Source organism: Opisthorchis viverrini (assembly GCF_000715545.1).
Source record: "Opisthorchis viverrini unplaced genomic scaffold opera_v5_45, whole genome shotgun sequence".
In the NCBI taxonomy this organism is placed as follows: Eukaryota; Metazoa; Platyhelminthes; class Trematoda; order Opisthorchiida; family Opisthorchiidae; genus Opisthorchis; species Opisthorchis viverrini.
In genome coordinates, this window is record NW_008751701.1 from 1,742,487 (window position 1) to 1,762,264 (window position 19,778).

At 47.4% G+C, this 19,778-nt stretch overlaps 1 protein-coding gene across 1 annotated transcript; it reads right to left on the reverse strand.

The window, feature by feature from the left end:
* Positions 1 to 955: 955 nt before the first annotated feature.
* Positions 956 to 17,485, reverse strand: T265_13203 (hypothetical protein; the record flags this gene model as incomplete). The annotated part of the gene is made up of 5 exons (XM_009167720.1): positions 956 to 1,505; positions 3,458 to 3,792; positions 7,150 to 7,487; positions 12,441 to 12,681; positions 17,204 to 17,485. 5 exons carry the CDS (start codon positions 17,471 to 17,473, stop codon positions 1,109 to 1,111), a joined length of 1,581 nt encoding a protein of 526 aa, XP_009165984.1.
* Positions 17,486 to 19,778: the final 2,293 nt, after the last annotated feature.

The following is a 19,778-nucleotide window of genomic DNA, read 5'->3' on the forward strand; positions in this document are numbered from 1 at the left end:
GTCAAATTCTGTCCACCTCTAGGTTCTCACGGCTCCGAATTAGGCACGGAAAACGACGGCGTCTCGCCAGGTGGTAAGTTAGTCACCGCAACAAACGCCATGTTCAGCTAAGCTTGCAGTGCTGGACGCCTTATTTGATTAAAACGCCGTCTCCTGATCAGCTCATCGGGAATTGGTTGTTTCTAGCCGAATCCACCTACAGTTCTGAAACATTAGTTGTCAAGTGCCTGAAGATGTCTACTGAAATATACCCACTCGTAATACTAAGATTCCTCGAATACCGTTCCCTTCACGATCAGTCCAATGTTGCCACAGTCAAAAGCACACGGAAATTCGAAGCACCGACAGAAAGTAACTTTCTTAGCGCGCAGCTACAGATGCTTCAGTTCACACGATTGCTTACAGTTAAGGGCAGTGAACTGAGAGAACTCTAACCCTGTCTTATCGTCCATTAATTCAACTATAGTTGAGGTAATATCCATACGGGCGGAAAACGTCGATGCCGGGGGAAAGCAGACAACAGTCCTCTAATGTTGGGCCGAAGCCGCTTGCATTTGGGCGCTGCTAAGGCCAGGAAGCCTATCGCCCAGCGACTGGCCAAAAGATCGGGCCACTTGCCGATCCAGCAACAAGGCGAGCTCTGATTGGCCGAAAGTCTGGACCCAACAGCCAATCATGATCCAAGATCCGCCGAATGCCGGTTACCAATGGCGCGTCCAGAAGGCGTCAGAATTTCCAGAATGTTGTCGACTCATATACTTTATATGCGACGCGGTGTACAGATGTTTTTGAGCTTGTTTAGGTGCGTTTGTTACATGTTATGCACCTTTGGTGGTTCTATTGACGAGAACACTAGCTTGGAAAGTCCAAATCGAGAACTGAGCTGACCACCTGTGCAGCTGGCTATGAAATACAGACTGGTACTGTGGAAGATTAAGTAGGCCCCTGTTAGTCACTTAAAATTTTGATACGAAACCAATCTCCCCCTAAATAGCAAAATTCACGGAGGCAATGTTCATACAGAAAAACAACCAGTGTAATTTGTACACTCAACATCTGGTTGATAAAATAATCTGGCCGCGATATATATAAACACGAAAAGGAGTGCTCAGTTTTCGTCACTGAAAGCACTGATATCAAAATGTACAACACGACAGTCAAGGGTTTCCAAGTGAACAAGTACAATAGAAAACGACTGGGAAAACCGCGGGACGGCAACCAAAAGCGCACCGCATGGTTCCTTGTGGACAGAAGGTTTCAAAGATCTGTCCTTCCAACTCAGCCGTGCACGTCTCCAAGACGGTTTTTCCCCCGGTTGACATCCAGCAACGTAGATGTCCGGATAGTCCGGAGAAAGTCTGCTGTCTGCAGATGATGTTTCCATCAATAATAGGTCATTTTTCAAAAGTGGATAACCGGGAAGCGTATCTGGACAAGTGGGTGCAAGATGTCCCCACAGTAGCGTGGCTTCCATCCGATCACATGGAGTTTCAAGATCAGTATAACTGAAAAAGGTAGGCCAAAAGAGACATGGGGCGAGAGATAGAACACAAAACATGTGAGCGATAAATCTTCATTTGGTACAGGTTACTCTTGTCACAAAGTGAAGAACAGGAACCAGCAAGACACATCCACATCACTTCCATCTCAACAGTCCCCTCACTGTCCTGGTCCGATGATGATGGGTGAAGCACTGGACTCGAGTTGACTTCCATTAGAGTCCACCAACAGTACACACATATCCTGGACCGTGTTGGAGTTTCGACTCCGGACACGCAGTACGTGTTGGACGCAAATGAATAAGGACGTATGAACAAACAATCTTGTTCACACTCGCGATATTACTGGTTGACCCGAAGTCTCAAACGATGACCTGATGTCCTGGTGTCGATCGGGCAACTCAACCACATCGCTCAAGGGTGAAAACGTTCACTTGTTCAGCCATGATAATCCCGAGGCGTCCAGCGTGTCATGATGGAGTAGTGGTAACGTGCTCTCCTCGTAATGAGCTAATGAGCGCGGAACTCGGGTCCAGTGCTTCCCGTTTTGTTACGGATTAACCAGAATAATTGAACCCATATTCAAACACCTACAAAATTCAGTAAGGATCTTGTTGTGTCTTGCTAAACGGTAGTGCAACTCTGTATCGGTCCCTTGGCTTCCTGCTCCGCCCACCAAGGTATAGCAAAAGCCACGGTAGCTCTACACAGCCCTTTACGGAGACAAAGGAAAATGATCACAGCTGTATTTATAGGGTAGTCACGGAGTGTTCCACAAGGTCGTGCCAGAATCTCCGTGAGGGTGAGAGAAGCGTCGAGTCAAAGGTGTTTGACTCGGATTGGTTGGCATTCTGACCAATCAGCGCGTGCCTTCGTTTGGCCCGTGTCCTGCACGTGACACATCCGTCCAAATGATGTAGTGTTCGGTTATTAGGGACGGCTGCCCTCCGTACAGACCTATCCCAGCGTGTGGCTTGTTCAGTTCATGGAGGAGATAATGTTCAGACTTCTGAAGGGCTTTAGATTGCTCGCTTGAAGCCGTTCCCTTGCCATAGAAGCGCTGGCTCAATGTGACGAAAAGGTACGCACTGCGGTTCGTATGCTAAGGAAGAAACGACAGAACAGAACCATTCCTATCTTCAAAATAGATGCTCCAAATCTGCTGCAGTGGTTTGCACATCAATTTCGATTTAAAAAGACATACAACCGAATCCGACCTGAATAGTTTGTTTACGATGCCCTTTTTTTAACTGAATTTGCTGCACAAAGGACGCCCCACGTTTCACTTGTTACGATATGCAAGATACCGCAGTATGGCTTCTCAAAGAAGCACTTGTCATAGGATTGCTGAAAACTCCTCGACAGCACAAGACCGGTTTCACCTTTCATCTTCGGTTCCATCAATTTCCCTTCAGTCGTCAACCTTACGTTCTACTTGAACTCAAATTGTGCGGGATTCGCGAAACACACCCATTTGCAAATATGAAATATGCTTCTAACGAGAGACCCAACTGAATCCTGAGTACCTAGATTCGTTCAGCTGTAACACCCTTCCGGTGCCTAGCCGCTATGCCACTCGGAGGAGGCACGAGGGCTAGGATACTGCCAGGTCGCCCAGGCCTAGACAGGGGAAGTCGAGTGGCAGAGGTCGGGTTCGAAACACGGACCTTCCGGTCAGTGAATTCGCGCTCTAACCACTTGGGCCATGTCGTCCTGTCCACGAGGTAAACAGTATGCCCTACCTGGTCTCCTAAACATTCATAGGTGACGAATAGTTTGCATTGAAAAATCGAGAAAAAGAAGCTTCATTCACGCCTAGAACAAATACACACTATCCAACACCCAAAGTTATCTTTTCTGACGATATTCTCAACCTTCCCGGTATATGCGCCATGAGCCTGCTAGCAGCATAATAGAGTTGAAATCGCAGAATAAACAGAGGAGAGGAAGACACGTACAGCGATAGGTCGTTCACTCCTTGACCTGAGGTAGCCAATATCTTCCGTCCAAACACAGAACACGCGTAGGGATTTGTTCGGCCACAGAGCCCACCGCAGCCAGTGCCACCGGCGCGAGCCACCGCAAGTGGAAATGCGGACGGGTGAATAGGTTGTTGTGGGAGCAGCTGAGACGCTGCATCTGATGGACCAGGTAACAAATCCACTGGAAGCCCATTCGCAGCGGTGCGGGAACGGACGTGTCCGGGACCAAGCGGTAACGTAGATAACCATGAATCCAACAGGGCCATGGCGGTCACACTACCTGCATCTGCATTTCGTGTTAAGTAACGCGCCTGAAGAGTGAGGAGAAGCAGTCGTCAGTGAGTTAAAAATTCATTCAAGGTGCTCTTCGAAGTATGGATCATCTTCAAAGAACCTTAGGACTAGAATCACCGTAACCTCAAGTTGGTCAGATGTTCGATGACAGCGGATACTGATCCCTTCTCGCCGAGCACTGATGAAATATCGATGAATGTTCTCCCGAACGAGATAAGTCGACTTGCTTTGGACCATGTTAGATGGTATACTGTATCTAAGCGAGCGGCTATATTCCCAGGTTGATTGAGAAGTTACCATCAGGGAAATAATCGCCCTGGTAAGGTCACAGAAAAAACGAAACATTACAAACGAGAGATTCAGCTGGGTTCCAGGTGAGTCTCCCGAAAAAAAAACAAATTAGTTTGCAAATGAGTGTATATTCGCTAATTTCGTGCAATTTGGTTTCAAGTAGAACATAAGTTTGACGGGAACCCGGGGACTGCGCCTACCTGATGAGCCCCAATAGGGGCGAAACCGGTCGCGGGCTGTCGACGGATTTTCAGCAACCTTATGAATAGTACATTACTAAGAAACCAGCCACCGATTACTTGTCAGAGAGAACACTCAGTAAGGACGAGAGAAGAAACTAAACTTGACAGTGAACGAAAAGGTAATACAAGCAGAGGAAGTAATCCCTAGCGCTGAATCGGTGTTCCAAAAGCTTCCTTCAGCAGAAATTGAGGAGCCACGGGTGCGACGGTCACAGTCCTAGAATTCCAACAACCAGGAGCTCCGAATATTGCACCATCAGAGCGGAGAGCTTTGAACACACTGAGGCAAACACAGCAGTACTGAACAAGAGCGACTACTTTCAAAAGGCCAAGCAATATTTAGCCGATGGACCTTGTCGATAAATCGCCAGTAGCAGTCATCATCGACTGCATGACACCAGTGTTCAACACTGATGCTTCACTGCCGTACAACCATGGTGTATTTGAGAGCCTTATTGTAAAGAAAAGAGTAAAGGTGGACGGGGCAAGGACTTAGTGGTAGCTTACCACAATCATTCCGCTGCTCGAATAGGCCAAGTCTCACAACCATACAACAAAACAGCCCGTACTGTAGCTTGATACACACGTCCCTTCAGATTCAGGGATAAACCATTCTGACGCCATAAGTGTCTCAAATTAGCAAACGCAGCCCGGGCCTTGCAGCTTCGTGCATCCACCTCATCTGTCACACTACAATCAGAAGTAATACAACTTCCAAGATACGTAAAACGCTCCACAACTTCCAGTACCTCTCCCTGGATCGTAAGTGGCGTGTTCAGTGACTGCACGTCCACGAGCATGACCTTACACTTTGTAGCGGTATTACTTCAATAGTGAATACCAGTAAGGCTGGAGTGAGTAGACATTTAAGATCCATGTTAAACCATTTAGGGCAAGGTGTTGGCTATACCCACAAAGTACGGTTCAAGCCTGACTCTACGGACTGCCTGAAACCCACAAGACAAATGTTCCGATAACACCAATAGTGGACGACACAGGCTAGGCACCACATGAGCTAGCCAGATTCTTAGTTTAGTCACTCACGGGGAAATCAAGCATCTTCATTAGGAATTCGTACGATTTTGCAGGAATTCCTTTAGAGAGGACAAAGTTCTCGTGAGTTTTCACGTCATCCCCAGGGCGGATAATTTTGAGGCAATCAAGAAGTTGTTACTAACAGCCCTGACACTTAAGAAATGGACACTGCTCTCAGTGGATGAAATATTTGAAGGTGTGGTTGAATCTTGACCTTGATCTTGCCTCAGAACCTGGCCAACGTGGTGATCTGTTCATTTGGCCTGATGAAGCTTTTGGGTCAAAAAAAGTCGTTCAGCTGTAACACCCTCCGGTGTCTAGCTGCCATGCCACTCGGAGGAAGCACGAGGGCTGGGATATTGCCAGGTTGCCCAAGCCTAGACACGGGAAGTCGAGTTGCAGAGGTCGGGTTCGAACCACGGACCTTCCGCTCGGTAAATTCGCGCTCTAACCATCTGAGTCATCTCGACCCTTTGGGTCAAAAGCGAAACGTTGCCCGAATAAAAACTACCGATTGTTTATTAAGCCCTTCTGAAACGATGACTTCTCAATCGGTTCCAATCCTGATCAATTTGTTTTTGACTCAGCTGTTTATTCTGGACTAAATAAGAGTGACAAATACATGAAAACTACCGTCTATGAGAAACCAACAGGCACAGGAGCCGTTCTAAACGGTTTTTGAGCTATTATTATTTCATCAATGCTTGGTCCAACCAGAGCGCTGTGCGCAGAAGAGATCTACCTAACAGCAGCTCAAATCGAGCTTGCCAACAGACTTGAAGAAACAGGATACCCAGTGAGTGAGGGAGGATACCGGGTCTGATATCTACACCCAGTAAGGAGTAGATTGGCAAAGCAGTCATTTCGTATACAGTAGGAACAGTGTGAATATGGCCAACATTGGAGTAACGCTCCAGAAGGGGAAAACGCTACACTTAGTTTTGGTGCACACCTGAATTGGAGAGCACAAGAGAAGGATAAACAAACCTTTAGGACGGATACCAAGCACCCAGCAACTACTGAGTGATGACGAGGCATGCGTTAGACACAGAACAGGTCTAGAGATGGGGGGTGCGATCACATCACAGCGACTGATGACCGATGTGGCCAAAATCATTAGGCAACACAGCGTGAGTAGAATCGATGGTGTGAAAGTGGCGAGCAGTAGGCCGAATTGACAAGTGGCGGCGTGTGGTTGTCAACATGCAAAAGGGAGTGGGGAGCCCAACCCGACCAAAGTTCACGGCTATCGTAGCACTAGCTCATCAGCAGAGATGGACAAAAAGTACAAACGACGTTCAAGAGGGCTTTTCACATGAAGCGAACTGGAAGAACCAGACTCTAAGCTGGACAAAAATCCATGTCTATATTTTTGTAATGCACTACTCATAAGGTTGCTGAAAACTCTTCGACAACTCACGACCGATTTCGCCCTTCTACTTTGGGCTCATGCAGTCCCCGAGTTTCCGTCAACCTTATGTTCTGCTTGAGACCAAATGACACGAAATCAGCGAAATACACTCATTTGCGAACTAATTTGGTTTTTCGAGAGACTCACCTGGAACCCGGCTGAATCTCTCGGTTTTGATGTTTCCAGGTTCTTCATCGACCCTAAAACTTGCTAATCCACTCTAACTATCAAAACCCCCTAGATGACAACTAACACCGAGTCAGCCCTACTCAGTTGATTGGTTGTCCTTCCGTCTTGAATCTCTACCAACCTCGTAACCTAATCACTCGACCTGACCGAGCGTTAATGCCATCCGTCTACTGTTTTCCAAACTTCTCCAAAGATAGGAACTATACCTGTTGTGTGAGGTGGGTTGGACCCGAAGTCGCATCTGTTGAAGTCGGAAGTTGAACAGAGTCACCAAGAATCATCAGACGAACGATGCCGACACCATCCGTTGACGGATGTAAATCACCCGCAGAACGCAACCAGTCGGCCAATAGCTGGAGAGCCATGGAGTGACCCGGTCGGGTTTGTCCAGCACCGTTGAAATCCAATCCGGATACAAGTGCCAGCCAAGGACCAGAAATATGGAACCGCATCCAATCTGCACGCTTTGTGTTTGTTGGCAAACTGTAGATCGGTTTTTCCGGTTGGGGTTCGAGAAATAGTATGTCTTCCACGTGAAACGACCCTGATACAGAATGATTGACAAGAGAACAGCTGACGAAGAGTAAGTTGGGATGTATGAAAGCGACAGAAGCGTCTTTTTCTAAAGTATTAGACGAGTTGCCAAACACAATCAAGGTTGCGAAAGGTGAGCAAATGTATCTGCTGACATGCTGCGACGCTCAACTAAGTCGGTTTCTAGTGAGTAGCTTGAACGAGTCGATGATGGGGCTGCCTAATATTCATATAAGTCCAACTTTCACCTAGATATGTTCAACACTCTGCCAGAAAGCCAGTTCCATATCATGATTGTTTGCTGTGGGTGAGATTGGTTCAGTTCGGTGCCCAGCTACCCGAAGGAAACACAAGGGACGGGATACTCACAGGTCGCCCAAGTGTAGACAGAAGCAGTCGAGGTTGGGTTCGGAACGCGGACCTTCCGGTCAATAAGTTCGCGCCTTAGCTACTGAGCAATCTCATGATCAGGCTTCATTTTAACTCAATATTTACTTACTGTTTGCTAATCACCAAAAGTCCTTAACAAATACGAGACAGTTTTGAGGTTTTGCGGGATTGGTATTTTGTTCATAGTCACACCACTCTCGTTTGAACGGTCGCCCTCCTGTTCTGGCGTAATTATTCTGGTGAGTCCACACCAAAGAGAAGCACTGGACTCGCTCTTATTAGAGCTCATCAGCAGTGCATATCCAATGGACGTGCCGAGATTTGAACCTCGGACATCTAACATATGAGGCGAGCGGGTAAGCACTACTTCACCAACACACGTTGAACGCAGCTGAATGAGAGACAGCTTTGAAACACGGCGAACCCCGGGGGAGATAGCCAAATTGTCCCAAGTCCGGGGATTCCTTGTGCGGGGTTTTTACGAATATGTATAGGAATGCGCAAGAGAGGTAGGTGTGCTTGTTCCGAATTTACTCTACGGGACAGTAGAAAAAGCATATTAACCATTTTGAAGGGCATTTCTGTACAAACTGCAGTGTTGCTTCGTGTACGCCAGCATAGTAGTATAGTATAGTATAGTATGGTATAGTATAGTGTAGTGTAGTATAGCATAGTATAGTGTAGTATAGGAGTCACCATCGCCATTTACAGCTACCCAGAGTAAGCGGCCACATCACGTGGGGAAGCTCTCGGTAGATGGAAGGATAAGATAGCTCAGTGGTTAAGGTGTGAACTTCCTGATCGGCAGATCCGTGGTTCGAACCCGACTTCTGCCCCTCGACTTTCTCTGTCTAGGCTTTGGCAACGTGGCAGTATCCCGGCCCTCGTGCTTGCATCGGGTGGCACGGCAGTTAGACAGCGGAGGGATGCAACAGCTGGACGATTTTTACAAAGTAGCCGGTTCATTCACATTACTCGCGGTGACGTTGAAATAGATCGATGCGCGCACTGGAAGGCCCGCGGTTCGAACCAAACCCCTACATCTCGACTACTCTTGTCTAGGGTTATGTAACCTGGCTTCCTTAGGGGGTGGCAGCTAGGCAACGAAGGGGTGTTGTAGCTGAATGACTGTTTATTTTTTATTTTTCCTCGGTTGAAACCCATGCATCTAACCTAATAATAAAGAATAATTTCATTCAGGATGATCAGAGTAAAGCACATAAACAGTTTCTTCTTTGTGGTGTAATCTATCGACTGCCGTCTACCGACTGACGTCCATTGGTCGGTTTAGCAGTCCGTTGAAGTGCTTGTGTCATCGCCGACACGTCAACGTCCAGGAGAGTTTAGGTCATCTTGATGATTTATCCATAGATAACTCTCAAGAAATCGTAACATGGCTCGTGCTGCCGCCGAGTAGCAGATTCTTCTATCTGCTGGCGTCGGTTCTTCGATCGACTGACCCTGATTTGATTGAGTCATTTCAAACCTCTCAGCTTTCGCATCTTTGCCTGGCTGTCCGGATGGGTAATAGCTGCGGCGCCTCGGTTCGCATCTTTGCCTGGCTGTCCGGATGGGTAATAGCTGCGGCAAGCGCCTCGGTTGCCGCTACCTTTTAAGGTCGATTGCCCACGTTATTGACTGATGCCGCAAGTCCAGCGACGCTTCTACTAATGGGCTGGATGAATTTAAATTTTTCCTGTATTGTCAGTACAAAACATACGGAGCTTCTGTGTGAATATATAGGATGACTAAATGGCCAAATATGGTCGTTCACTTGTTCGCTCTGTACAGCCAATGGCGGTGTGCCGGTCGTGAACACTCTCAGCCCCACTGCACTGGTCTTATGTTGCTAAGCCGTGTTTGGTTAGCTCCGCTTTCCGAAACGTGTCTTGCCGATGGTGACCTTGGGGATGGGTCATTCTCTGCGCATGTGCTTTTTTAATGTCTGAGCGAGTTCTGACTGCCGTAGTGTGGCTACCAATCTCAATGCTAATCTGCTTTCATAAAAGCTGATGGTCCGCACCACAGTTGGCTCGTGATGCATAACGCTCGAACTGACAAACGGTCACATAACCGGTTAGCTGACGGTGGTCACTGAGTGTCTACCCATGTGGCGATACCATGGTGTCTGACAGCTGTTGGCTATAGAGAAGGATCACGTGATTTAAAGCCTTGTGGCAAGATGGCCTTGTCGATCTTCGGGGCTGATCGAAGGAAAGCATAAACTTCAATTCAGAACTTTTCTTTGTGGTCTTCTCTTGATGAGAGATAATGCACTTTATTGTGAAGCAAGTGGTGGATTCATTCCACGGGGTTCTTAGTCAGGCATTTTGGTGCAGTCGAATGAACCCGTTTTCATTCGACTGGGTAACCAATCCTGTAAATGTATCCGGAAGCAGCTTTTCGAATACTTCCCTCATCGGCCAGCCGTGTTTTGATCAGATCCACGACATCTATTCAGCTTATTTTGAGTCCCACCATTGGATGGCGATCTTCTTAACGGGTTAGTGCGAGTTTTTGGACGTTCCGGGAGCATACGATAGGCGGACACCTGAGAAAACCCGATCGCTTCCGACCTAAATGCAACAGAGAGGAATTAGTACGGACGATTACACTCGCTCCCAGATATTCAGTATGGGTCGTGAATTAGACCGAGCCTCAGAACTTTTATTATTGGCATTAGTATGTTCTTGACCGAAGTTATTTAACCCAACTTCGGCCGCACACCGAGGAGAGATTAGGGCTGCTTCATGGGGCGAAATGGCTCTTCATGAGGCGAGATGACTCAAGTGGTTAGAGCGCGAATCTACTGACCGGAAGGTCCGTGGTTCGAACCCAGCCTCTGCCTCTCGACCTACCCTGTCTAGGCTTGAGCGGCATGGCAGTTAGGCACCGAAAGGGTGCTACAGATGGACGATTTCATTTGTAAAGCTGTCTCATATCACCTCTCTCTTTCCCAATGTGCCCGTAGAACGAACATTGCCTGAGCGTCTACCCAATCAACCCAGCATGCATCGCATCCGAGGCAGTGCACGGCGACAGTTGGAGTCCGGTGATGACAGAGGACTATCCACCGATGAAAACAACCTGATACCAGATACGCACGGCAAACCAAATCTACAGTATGAGCTGAGTACTGCTCTCGTGACAGCAGTCCATATCAGGAATACTTAGGTGGACAAGTTGAGCGACCTGCTCTCTGTAGACGGCGAGTGTGCGTTTATGCATAGCAGCGGTCTGAGTCATTATGGCTGAGTTCAGTCTTGGAATTTTTGGAAGCGTGATGCCCCGAGGAACATCCTCATCTCACGCTTGAATGCAATACAACTAATTCACATTGTCCACCCCACAGAGGACGGTGTTTGCTATAAACAGCTGGACGAGATAAAACGGATAAAAACAGAAGGGAAAACCCGGCAACTCAAACCATGGGTTTGCGATGGTGAATCACACTAGGCCCCTGTATACCATATGTACACGCACACCCGTGAAAACCCGCATATCGTGTACTCCAAATCAGCTGATACGAGTGCGTGATAACGTGTGTCTGAAACTATGTGGATTAACTTCTAACATGGCTGGTGTTCACCCACCCGGCTGGCTACATATTTTTGCATCAAACATCAGCTATCTATATTCATTTCTATACAAGTGCACGAAGCGCAGCAAGCACTATAACCCCGGGGTAACCGCAGAGTAACTCTCAGAACTTTCTGAGTGCACAATACAGGCCAGAATCGATTAATCCATAATACCCGAAAGAACTTCAGTGTATGTAGGCAACCGTTTCGTACTGGGAGTTGTAGAGAAGAGCAAACTTCGGCTTTACGGCCCGTCTCGACTAGACACCTGGTTATTGATTAATTGATTAATTAATTATTAATTAACTACATCAGGGACAATTGACAGGTGCTCTTTTGATCGCATTTCTAGCCTCCTCCGCAACTGCAGATGAACTCGTAAATGCAATGGCTCGCTGAGAAAACCGACGTTGAAGTCTTGATCGGCGGCAATGATACGGTCCTACTATTTGATCTAACGATCAATTGTGCCACAGCGAATGAAACTCCCAATGTTAATGTGAGTCGTTTGAAGAAGCTACTGAAGAGTCTTTCAACTACATCCACACGGAGTAAGTGATCTACCAGTGTAACGGTGTACACTACTGACGAAATATGTGAGTAGTGTCAAGTTAGCTGTCGAAGCACCGTCCCCGCATCTGCGAGATTGTTAGTACGGAAAATTTGGAACCACTTTGCAGTGCTTCTTTATTATTGTTTAATATTCAAAGAGGACGCCTGAGATTGTTCACTTTCCAAATACTCTGTGCTAATGAGATTCCTATCTTCGTGTCTAACAGCTTATGACCAGTCAGTTCGCGTTGGCCAATTAAACAACTGTGCACTGATGGGCATTCTTCCTCTCACCAGTATGGAATCAAACTCTTACAGAGGACGAGGGTGCGCATGAAATATATAAGGTGTTGTGTAAAGTGAATAAACAAGTTTCACCGTGAATCGCGGATCAGATCGAACGGGTGATGAGATCAAAAAGAAAACTGAACGATCCCTACCTTGCGCATGTTCAGGTTCAACTCCGAGAAGCGCCACGACCACACCGGTAGCCAGGTTTGTAATAGACACCCCATTGAGACCATCCATGACCACGCGAATGCGCTGTACATTATCCTCGAGGAATATGCTGTCATCGGACGACATCAGCGTATTGAGGGTATCTCCCTGGAGCTGGACACCGCCCTGACCAAACTCCGAATTGGCTAGGTCGCGAAGAATACTTGGTTTCAGTTTCATCTCCTGAGCAGCAAATGTGAACCAGGCAGTTGGACAAAAGTATAACAAAACCCACTGGGAGTGGACAACAGTTAAGAGAACACCAAACCTGACGAAAGCAGTTATAAGGACTCACTCCCTTAGGGGTTCATGAAAGGGTAGAAATAAATCCGACGCTAATAAAGACAGATAGCACAGGTGTGCTCCGAAGTTGATATCAGTGGATTAACGAAATCAACCACAGAGATGCAACGGGTAGGCCGATGGACTCACCAGACTGAGATAGACAACGTCGAAAACAGTATCGTGGTAGAGCTCCCTTGTGCTTACATAGGAAAGACAATTGATGCATTCGACTTGCCGTCATGATAATTAACCCATCCATTTGCTTACTCCGTCCATGTACTTTTGATCTCCACCGACATTCACTTTGCCGCAAAGGCCGCGCCCGTCCGACAGGTGTAGATAAGCCTTGAGTGTGTGTGTGTGTGTGTGTGTGTGCGCAGCGGATCTACATGCACATACATGCTCGTCTCCCGAAATCACCGACAGAATGATATCAGTGTTCTGGTGGTTGATCAGATGGCAGTTGATTTGTTCGCCGAGCTTGGCTTGCAAACGTTTCCTACCCAGTCGAGGAGACATCGTCAGTGCGCAGTTGAGTGGGTGCTTCCTCCGTGCCTAGCCGCGTTTATGTGGTTTTTTAAGAGTGTCTAATATCCTGTCATGTGAGTGGCTAGTTGGTATATACCTTATGTTGCATTATTGTAGGACCGACCATGATTTTTGCTGCGTTTTGGTATGTATGCCTCTTATTCCATTGGTTTGCTGGATGGCTGCTTTGAGGTGCTTCAGGTCTGTTTGCAGTTGGTCCGCTCCCGGTCTCGCTTCCTTGAATGTGGTTGGTAATGACGGCGGCTTCTATTTTTGGTAGTGTCCTTGTCGATATCAGTGTTCAACACCGGTGCTTCACTGCCACAGTGCCGTCTGCTAAGCTGTACTGATTTGCTCTGACATGATTTCCGTGTGATTGCACCGCCAATCAGAGTCACGAGACTGCCCTCCGAAGGGAGGATCGAAACCCACACTGCCGAGTCAACATTTTGCTCGCCACTGTCTGGTGTGCGAGCTTTGAGACCATCTTGTACCAGTCAGTAACGAACGGACTTGCTTGTTTGTTGATGCCACGAGCGTTAACAACTGAGGCTTGTTGTACTATTTGGCGCACTTTCGTGAAAATAGTATCGTAGACTTTCGAACCCACTCCTTCGCTTTGATATCCGGGACTGTCAAAGCTACACGTGACTCAAAGTTTCGTATCGGCAACCTCAATAACGATGATGTAACGTGACAGTCTGTACTTCAGAGCATCACCTTTGAACGCCACGACAGCACAGAAACGTACATTTGATGCAAGTTCAAGCAAGATTTTTAAATAAACTAAAAATCAGTGGTGAAAGGCCAGGGCGGGAACGAACATCTGATCACGTGACATAAAGAATCGACAACTGGATCTTCCTGTATCGATTCAGAAACAATCATGTAATCTCCATGACCAAGGCACTTGGTCACCAGAAAAAATCAGCACGGTTGGCAGTGTTCTTAACAGGAAACGTGGAGATGTGTGCCAATTCGAATCGGCATCTAACGCCAGCTCAAATCAATCGCTGCAAATGAACGTAATTTCGATAGAGGTTGAATACCTCCCTACGTTTGACTTTGTTTCGAAGACGTCTCCAGCTATCTACCAAATGGGTGGGAATCTGACTGTATGAAAGGCGTTCTGAACTAAATGCATTCGTCCCTCCACCGGACATAAACGTGGATAACAAATCAGACATGGATTATTGAAGATCCTCTATAAAAATGTGCCTCTGCATGGCCTAAGGTGGTCAGTAAGCTAGGCTGCGCTAGAAGTTCAATATCATTGATTCGTCACATCGCTACGCTCCGCAACAGCGAACTGACGCTGTCACCTCGAACGGTGATGAAACCGTTGCATTCCAACTACCAACCTGAGCGAGCAAATGAGCGACCAACGATATATTCTCTTCAACAGCAGTTCGCTTTTCCCGCCCCAAAAAACCTGCTACCATGTAGCCTCCGTTGAGGACCTCTCGTCGTCGTGGTCCCACCACACTCAAGGGGTATGTGCGGATGTCGTTCGCTATAAATTGGATGACGCTACGCTGATCTCCAGTCCCCGGGGCCAACAACAATGTGAACATGGATCAGCGCCAAAAGACTGGAGGGTTAGATTAACTTTTAAATCCAACTGCCATAGTAAGGAGGCTTGTAGGTCGCACTTACCTGTACAGACGCTCTAGGGATGTAACATCACGCCATACTGAGGTATTCCCTAATAAACGTCGCGCCTTCTATAGCCTAGCGGCCGCAGCAGATGGACCGCGAGCCACAGCCCCCAAAATGCGAAAATCTCTCCAATAAGTGTTAGGATATCGGGACAACCACCCAAATCGGAAACTCTGTGCAACCCACATGATTCGTTTAGCTGTAGAACCCTTTCGGTGCCTATTCCACCAGAAGGAAACAAGAGGGCTGGGATACTGTCAGGTTGCCCAAGCCTAGACAGGGTAATTCGAAAGACAGAGGTCGGGTTCGAACCACGGACCTTCCGGTCAGTAAATTCGCTGTCTAATCACCGAGCCATCTCGCGCATGATTACTACGTTGACATCTTCCGCGTCAGAATCTCAATTACCTAATCAAGAATCCCGGGTATCGTATTGCCGCGTCGCTACGGACGAGTCAGCAGTTTTGCTCAACTACCAATATCTCGGAGATCTTGCTAGCCTGCTTCAAAGGTCGCCTGTCTATATCGGTCTCCTCGGCAGATTCGACCACTCGACCAAAGATGAATTCTACGCCCAAGTACGCACTGTCGTGTGGCAACCGTCGAGAAACTATATCCTCGTGATAGCCGGTGAATGCAACGCTCGAAGTGACCCAGCAGCCGAAAGTACGCACCAAACTCTAGGACGCTTTGGCTCCAGTCATAGATTTGGAAAAGGCAGACCTCTAGTCAGTGTTTCTGATCTAAACCGAGTGTGCCTTCAATAGGCGCTTTCACATCCGACAGAGTGCCTCCTAAAGCGACCGAAAAACGGTATACCAACTGGATTATATTCTGACTCACCTTCGTTTGGCTTTTCCCCTTGATGCAAGGGACAGAAGCAGAACAATCAGCGCAAAAACGCGAAGCATCTAAGGTGGCTTACTGGGATGCAAGTCTTGACAAGTTGGAAGGGGCAGTGAAGACAGGAGCAACACACGCCGAAATTCGACAGTTCGGAGAGGGAAACAGGAGGTATCAAGACCAGTTCGAAAACGGAGAAAGCCGAAGTGGCGGGGATGGGGTGGAGAACGAACAGGCCAGATGCAGTTGAAAGTTTGAGAAAGACTGACGTGATAACACCATTGGAACATGGAAAAAAGAGAAGCTACATCTGAGTGAAGCGACAAGGGTTGGCGGTTATCTATTAAAGAGCGGGTGACAATGAGAGAGACAAAGTTATGGACCTGATCAAGGGCATCACTCCACCAAACATCACAAAACGATTCAGTGGTGGGACAAACTTGGGCCTTGAAACAAAGAAGGATATGAATTGGTGGAGGACATGGGGAAAGACCAGGAAAAGTTGCAAGCAGATATCATTCCAAATATGGTGAGGGATAAAAAGAGTGTTCAAGACACGTAGGGAGTTGAGAATCAAAAACACAACGCAAACTGAGGGGAAGGTGGGAACATTCAGAAGGGTTAAATGTAGACGGAATGTACTCAGCGATTTTAACAAGATCCGCAATCAGGATGCGGATGGTTCCAATCCGGTCGTCAGATATCCGTGTGGAAGCAGGGACGAAGAGGTGAGGCAACGAAGTGTGATACAGCCAGAAAATATAAGGATGCATGGAACAACGACTGGAGTACTGGTCACATAGAGTGCTAGTGTGGACAACTTGAAGGACGAAATCCAGACCGACCTACAACACGCGAGTCTAAAGAGAGCTGCCGATCCGATTGGTCAAGCTAGTGGATGTGGAATGTAAGGGGGAAGTACGGCAAAGTCCAGAACTCTCCAAATGTCTGGTGATACTAATTCAGCCCCATGAAAAGTCGAATTATAGAGCTGTACCTGCAATAAGTACACTAGTAGATCACCTGTAGTGCTTGCGCCCTTACTGAAAACCACTAATTTGGATGGTGTCTTCAATATCAAGCCAGTGCTTCAGAGAGCACAGGTCTACCGTAGATACAATTCAACCCTAGCCTCCCTATAGACCACAACCCATAGTTCGGAGAAGTAACGAAATACACAAGCTTTCGGGAGGTCAAAAGACATGATAGAAGAATGATCAACTGAGGTTCTGGTGAGCGTACCGGAGAGGCGATCGGACCAGTTCTTGAAATGGTCAAAACAAATCCGGACCAACTGTGTGACAATTTAGAGCAGATGGTCAAGTACCGGTAAATGTGTTGAATGGAAGAACAAGGTGTACAACAGATGGAACAACATGGCCTTACGTACCTTATACAAGGTCCCAAGAATAACGCATTTCTCGTCCGTTACCAGACTGTTCAGAGAGCGAATTGGTAACTGGTCATGATTAGGATGTTCGAATGCAGCCCACTGCCGAGTGGCTGCAGCGCTAAGCACCGGCTGAGCCGCACTAAAACGGGCCGTATAGATTTTCGAATATTGACGATGGAATGAAAGAGAGCATTCGGGAATCACGAATCGTGGAACAGTACAAAACTGCGCAGTCTCCGTCACATTGTTCGATAATGTCACAGTCATTTCCTAATGCTGTAAAAATAAGCAGGACAGAAAAGGGGAAGAAAAATTGACAACCTTCTCGAAATTGGCAGCTAATAAACTGAATGAGGGTGCTTGCTTAAGAAGATTGCCTTAACCACCAGAATCTTACGCTCTACAAGGAGAGAGGACAAAAGCCATGTAGATTTTGGTGCGCCGGTTTTCGAGAGTGTGAACAATCCACGTGAGATGCATCCAATCGGTCGCTTTCAGCTCTCACCACCCTCCTCAAATAGAGGATCCCCAATCCGACCGTTACAGGACCTTGTTATTTGGAGTTATTTTTTACGCAGTTGGTCACGACACTAGTATGGTCGTATGAGTCACGTCAATAGACGTGAATGCGACATGAATGCGTTTAGCTGGTTGAAGTGAAGGAATATAATGTTTTACACAGAGTTATGATGGTGGTCAAGTTTTGTGTGAATTAGCCTATTGGGGGAGATCAGAAATCGCAGACGACGGGGGCTGTTTCGGTATAGGTTGGGCAGGGACGGTCACATGACCCACCACTGATTGCTTGCAGAGTGAGAAAGGGATGGGAAGGGACATCGGCGGACAGAGAAGTGTGCGAGTGAATGATACTTCACGGTTTCCAAGACCAAGGAAGAGGGGTTGGTTGAGGTACCCCAGCTTAGGTCTTTGACGCGAAATTCCAACCCACAAGATAAGAGGATACATCTGCATTATTCTTCCTGCATACTCCAGATCGACAGCGTTTTTGTCGGCATTTATTTGAACGTCATGGCCTTGAAGACCTTCTAACTTCCGTTTCATCATCTCACCAATCAGGAAACTGAATAAAAAGGGGGAGATTGAACATTTTTGCCCAAGATAGATTTTCGCACAGATCCTTTCGGAGAGCTCCCCGCATTTTCTCGCCAACCAAAACCAGCAATGCTTCTGAGGCATCGGTGGTCAAAACCATGAAGAAGCCCCACATCATCTGTCCGCAGGGGCCACGTCTCCCAGCCGTACAACAACATATCCCTTACTGTGGTATACGCGAGCCTTTTTGACACCACAAGTGATGCGAATTAGCAAACGAGATTAGGGCCTTTGAGATTCTTCCACTGACCTTATCAGACACATTTCTCTCTCAGTTAATACAAGTACCGGGATGTGTACAATCCTCAACAGCCCCCAGTGATTCTTTGTGAACTGCAATTGTACGTTATGGAGCACGACTCTGAACTTTGAGGGTGCAAGATGCATGCCGGGAGATGGCGTGACGGTTGTCAGTCTATTCAACAGGACCTGTGCTCCACCTTGGTTTTCAAAGATGACAGCGATGTCATCTGCATACTCCAGATTGACAAGGTTCTCACCAGTAGTAGAACACAGGTGTTTTGAACACCTTCCAGCGTTTGTATCAGTACTTCATCAATGACGAACTTGAACAAGAACGGAGAGAGTGGATAACATTGTCGGACACCACTTTTTGTAGGGAAGCGTTTGAAGAATTCACCATAAACTCGTACATGCCCAGAAGTATATGAATGTTTTGACCGGATTATCTTCACAAACTTCTGGGACATACCCTGTTGAGCAAGTGTAGCTGACAGCACTAACCGATCGACAGAACCGAACGCACCCTTCAAGTCAAAGAAACACTAATACCGTGGGTCGCACGTAGATGTGGCGTTGCTCTCACACCTGGAGGAGTGTGAAGATGTGGTCAACACAGCCTCTACCCGAGCATAATACCGCCTGATTCTCACGAGTCAAGGTTTTGCGTGCCACCATAGTCGTTCAGCTGTAACACCCTTTCGGCGCCTAATTGCCACGTCATCCGAAGGAAGAACAAGGGCTGGGACACTACCAGGTCGCTCAAGCCTAAACAGGAGCCGAGGGGCAGAGGTCAGGTTCGAACCACTGACCTTCCGGTCAGTAAATTCGCGCTCTAAGCGCTGAGCCATCTCATGCCACCATAAGACAACGAAGAATCAGGGACGTCAGAAGCCTTGTTACAGCACCAGTCAAACTAACACCTCTGTGGTTATTACATTCACTGCGGGTACCCTTCTTGAAAATGAGCACTATTATCCATATACCCCAGTTGTCTGGGACAGTCTCTTTCTCCCTAATGGACCCAAATAGGCTAGACAGGCAGTGGCTGAGAAGCCCATCACCATCTTTGAACAGAGCAGGTGGAAGGTCTTCAGGACCAGCAGCTTGAGAGATGTTGAAGGAGGCTCCATATTCACAGTCCACCTTCCTGTTGAAGGCTGAGATTCCTTATTGGAAGTAGGAGGTGGCCAATTGAATTGTTGTTCGAAGCATTGTG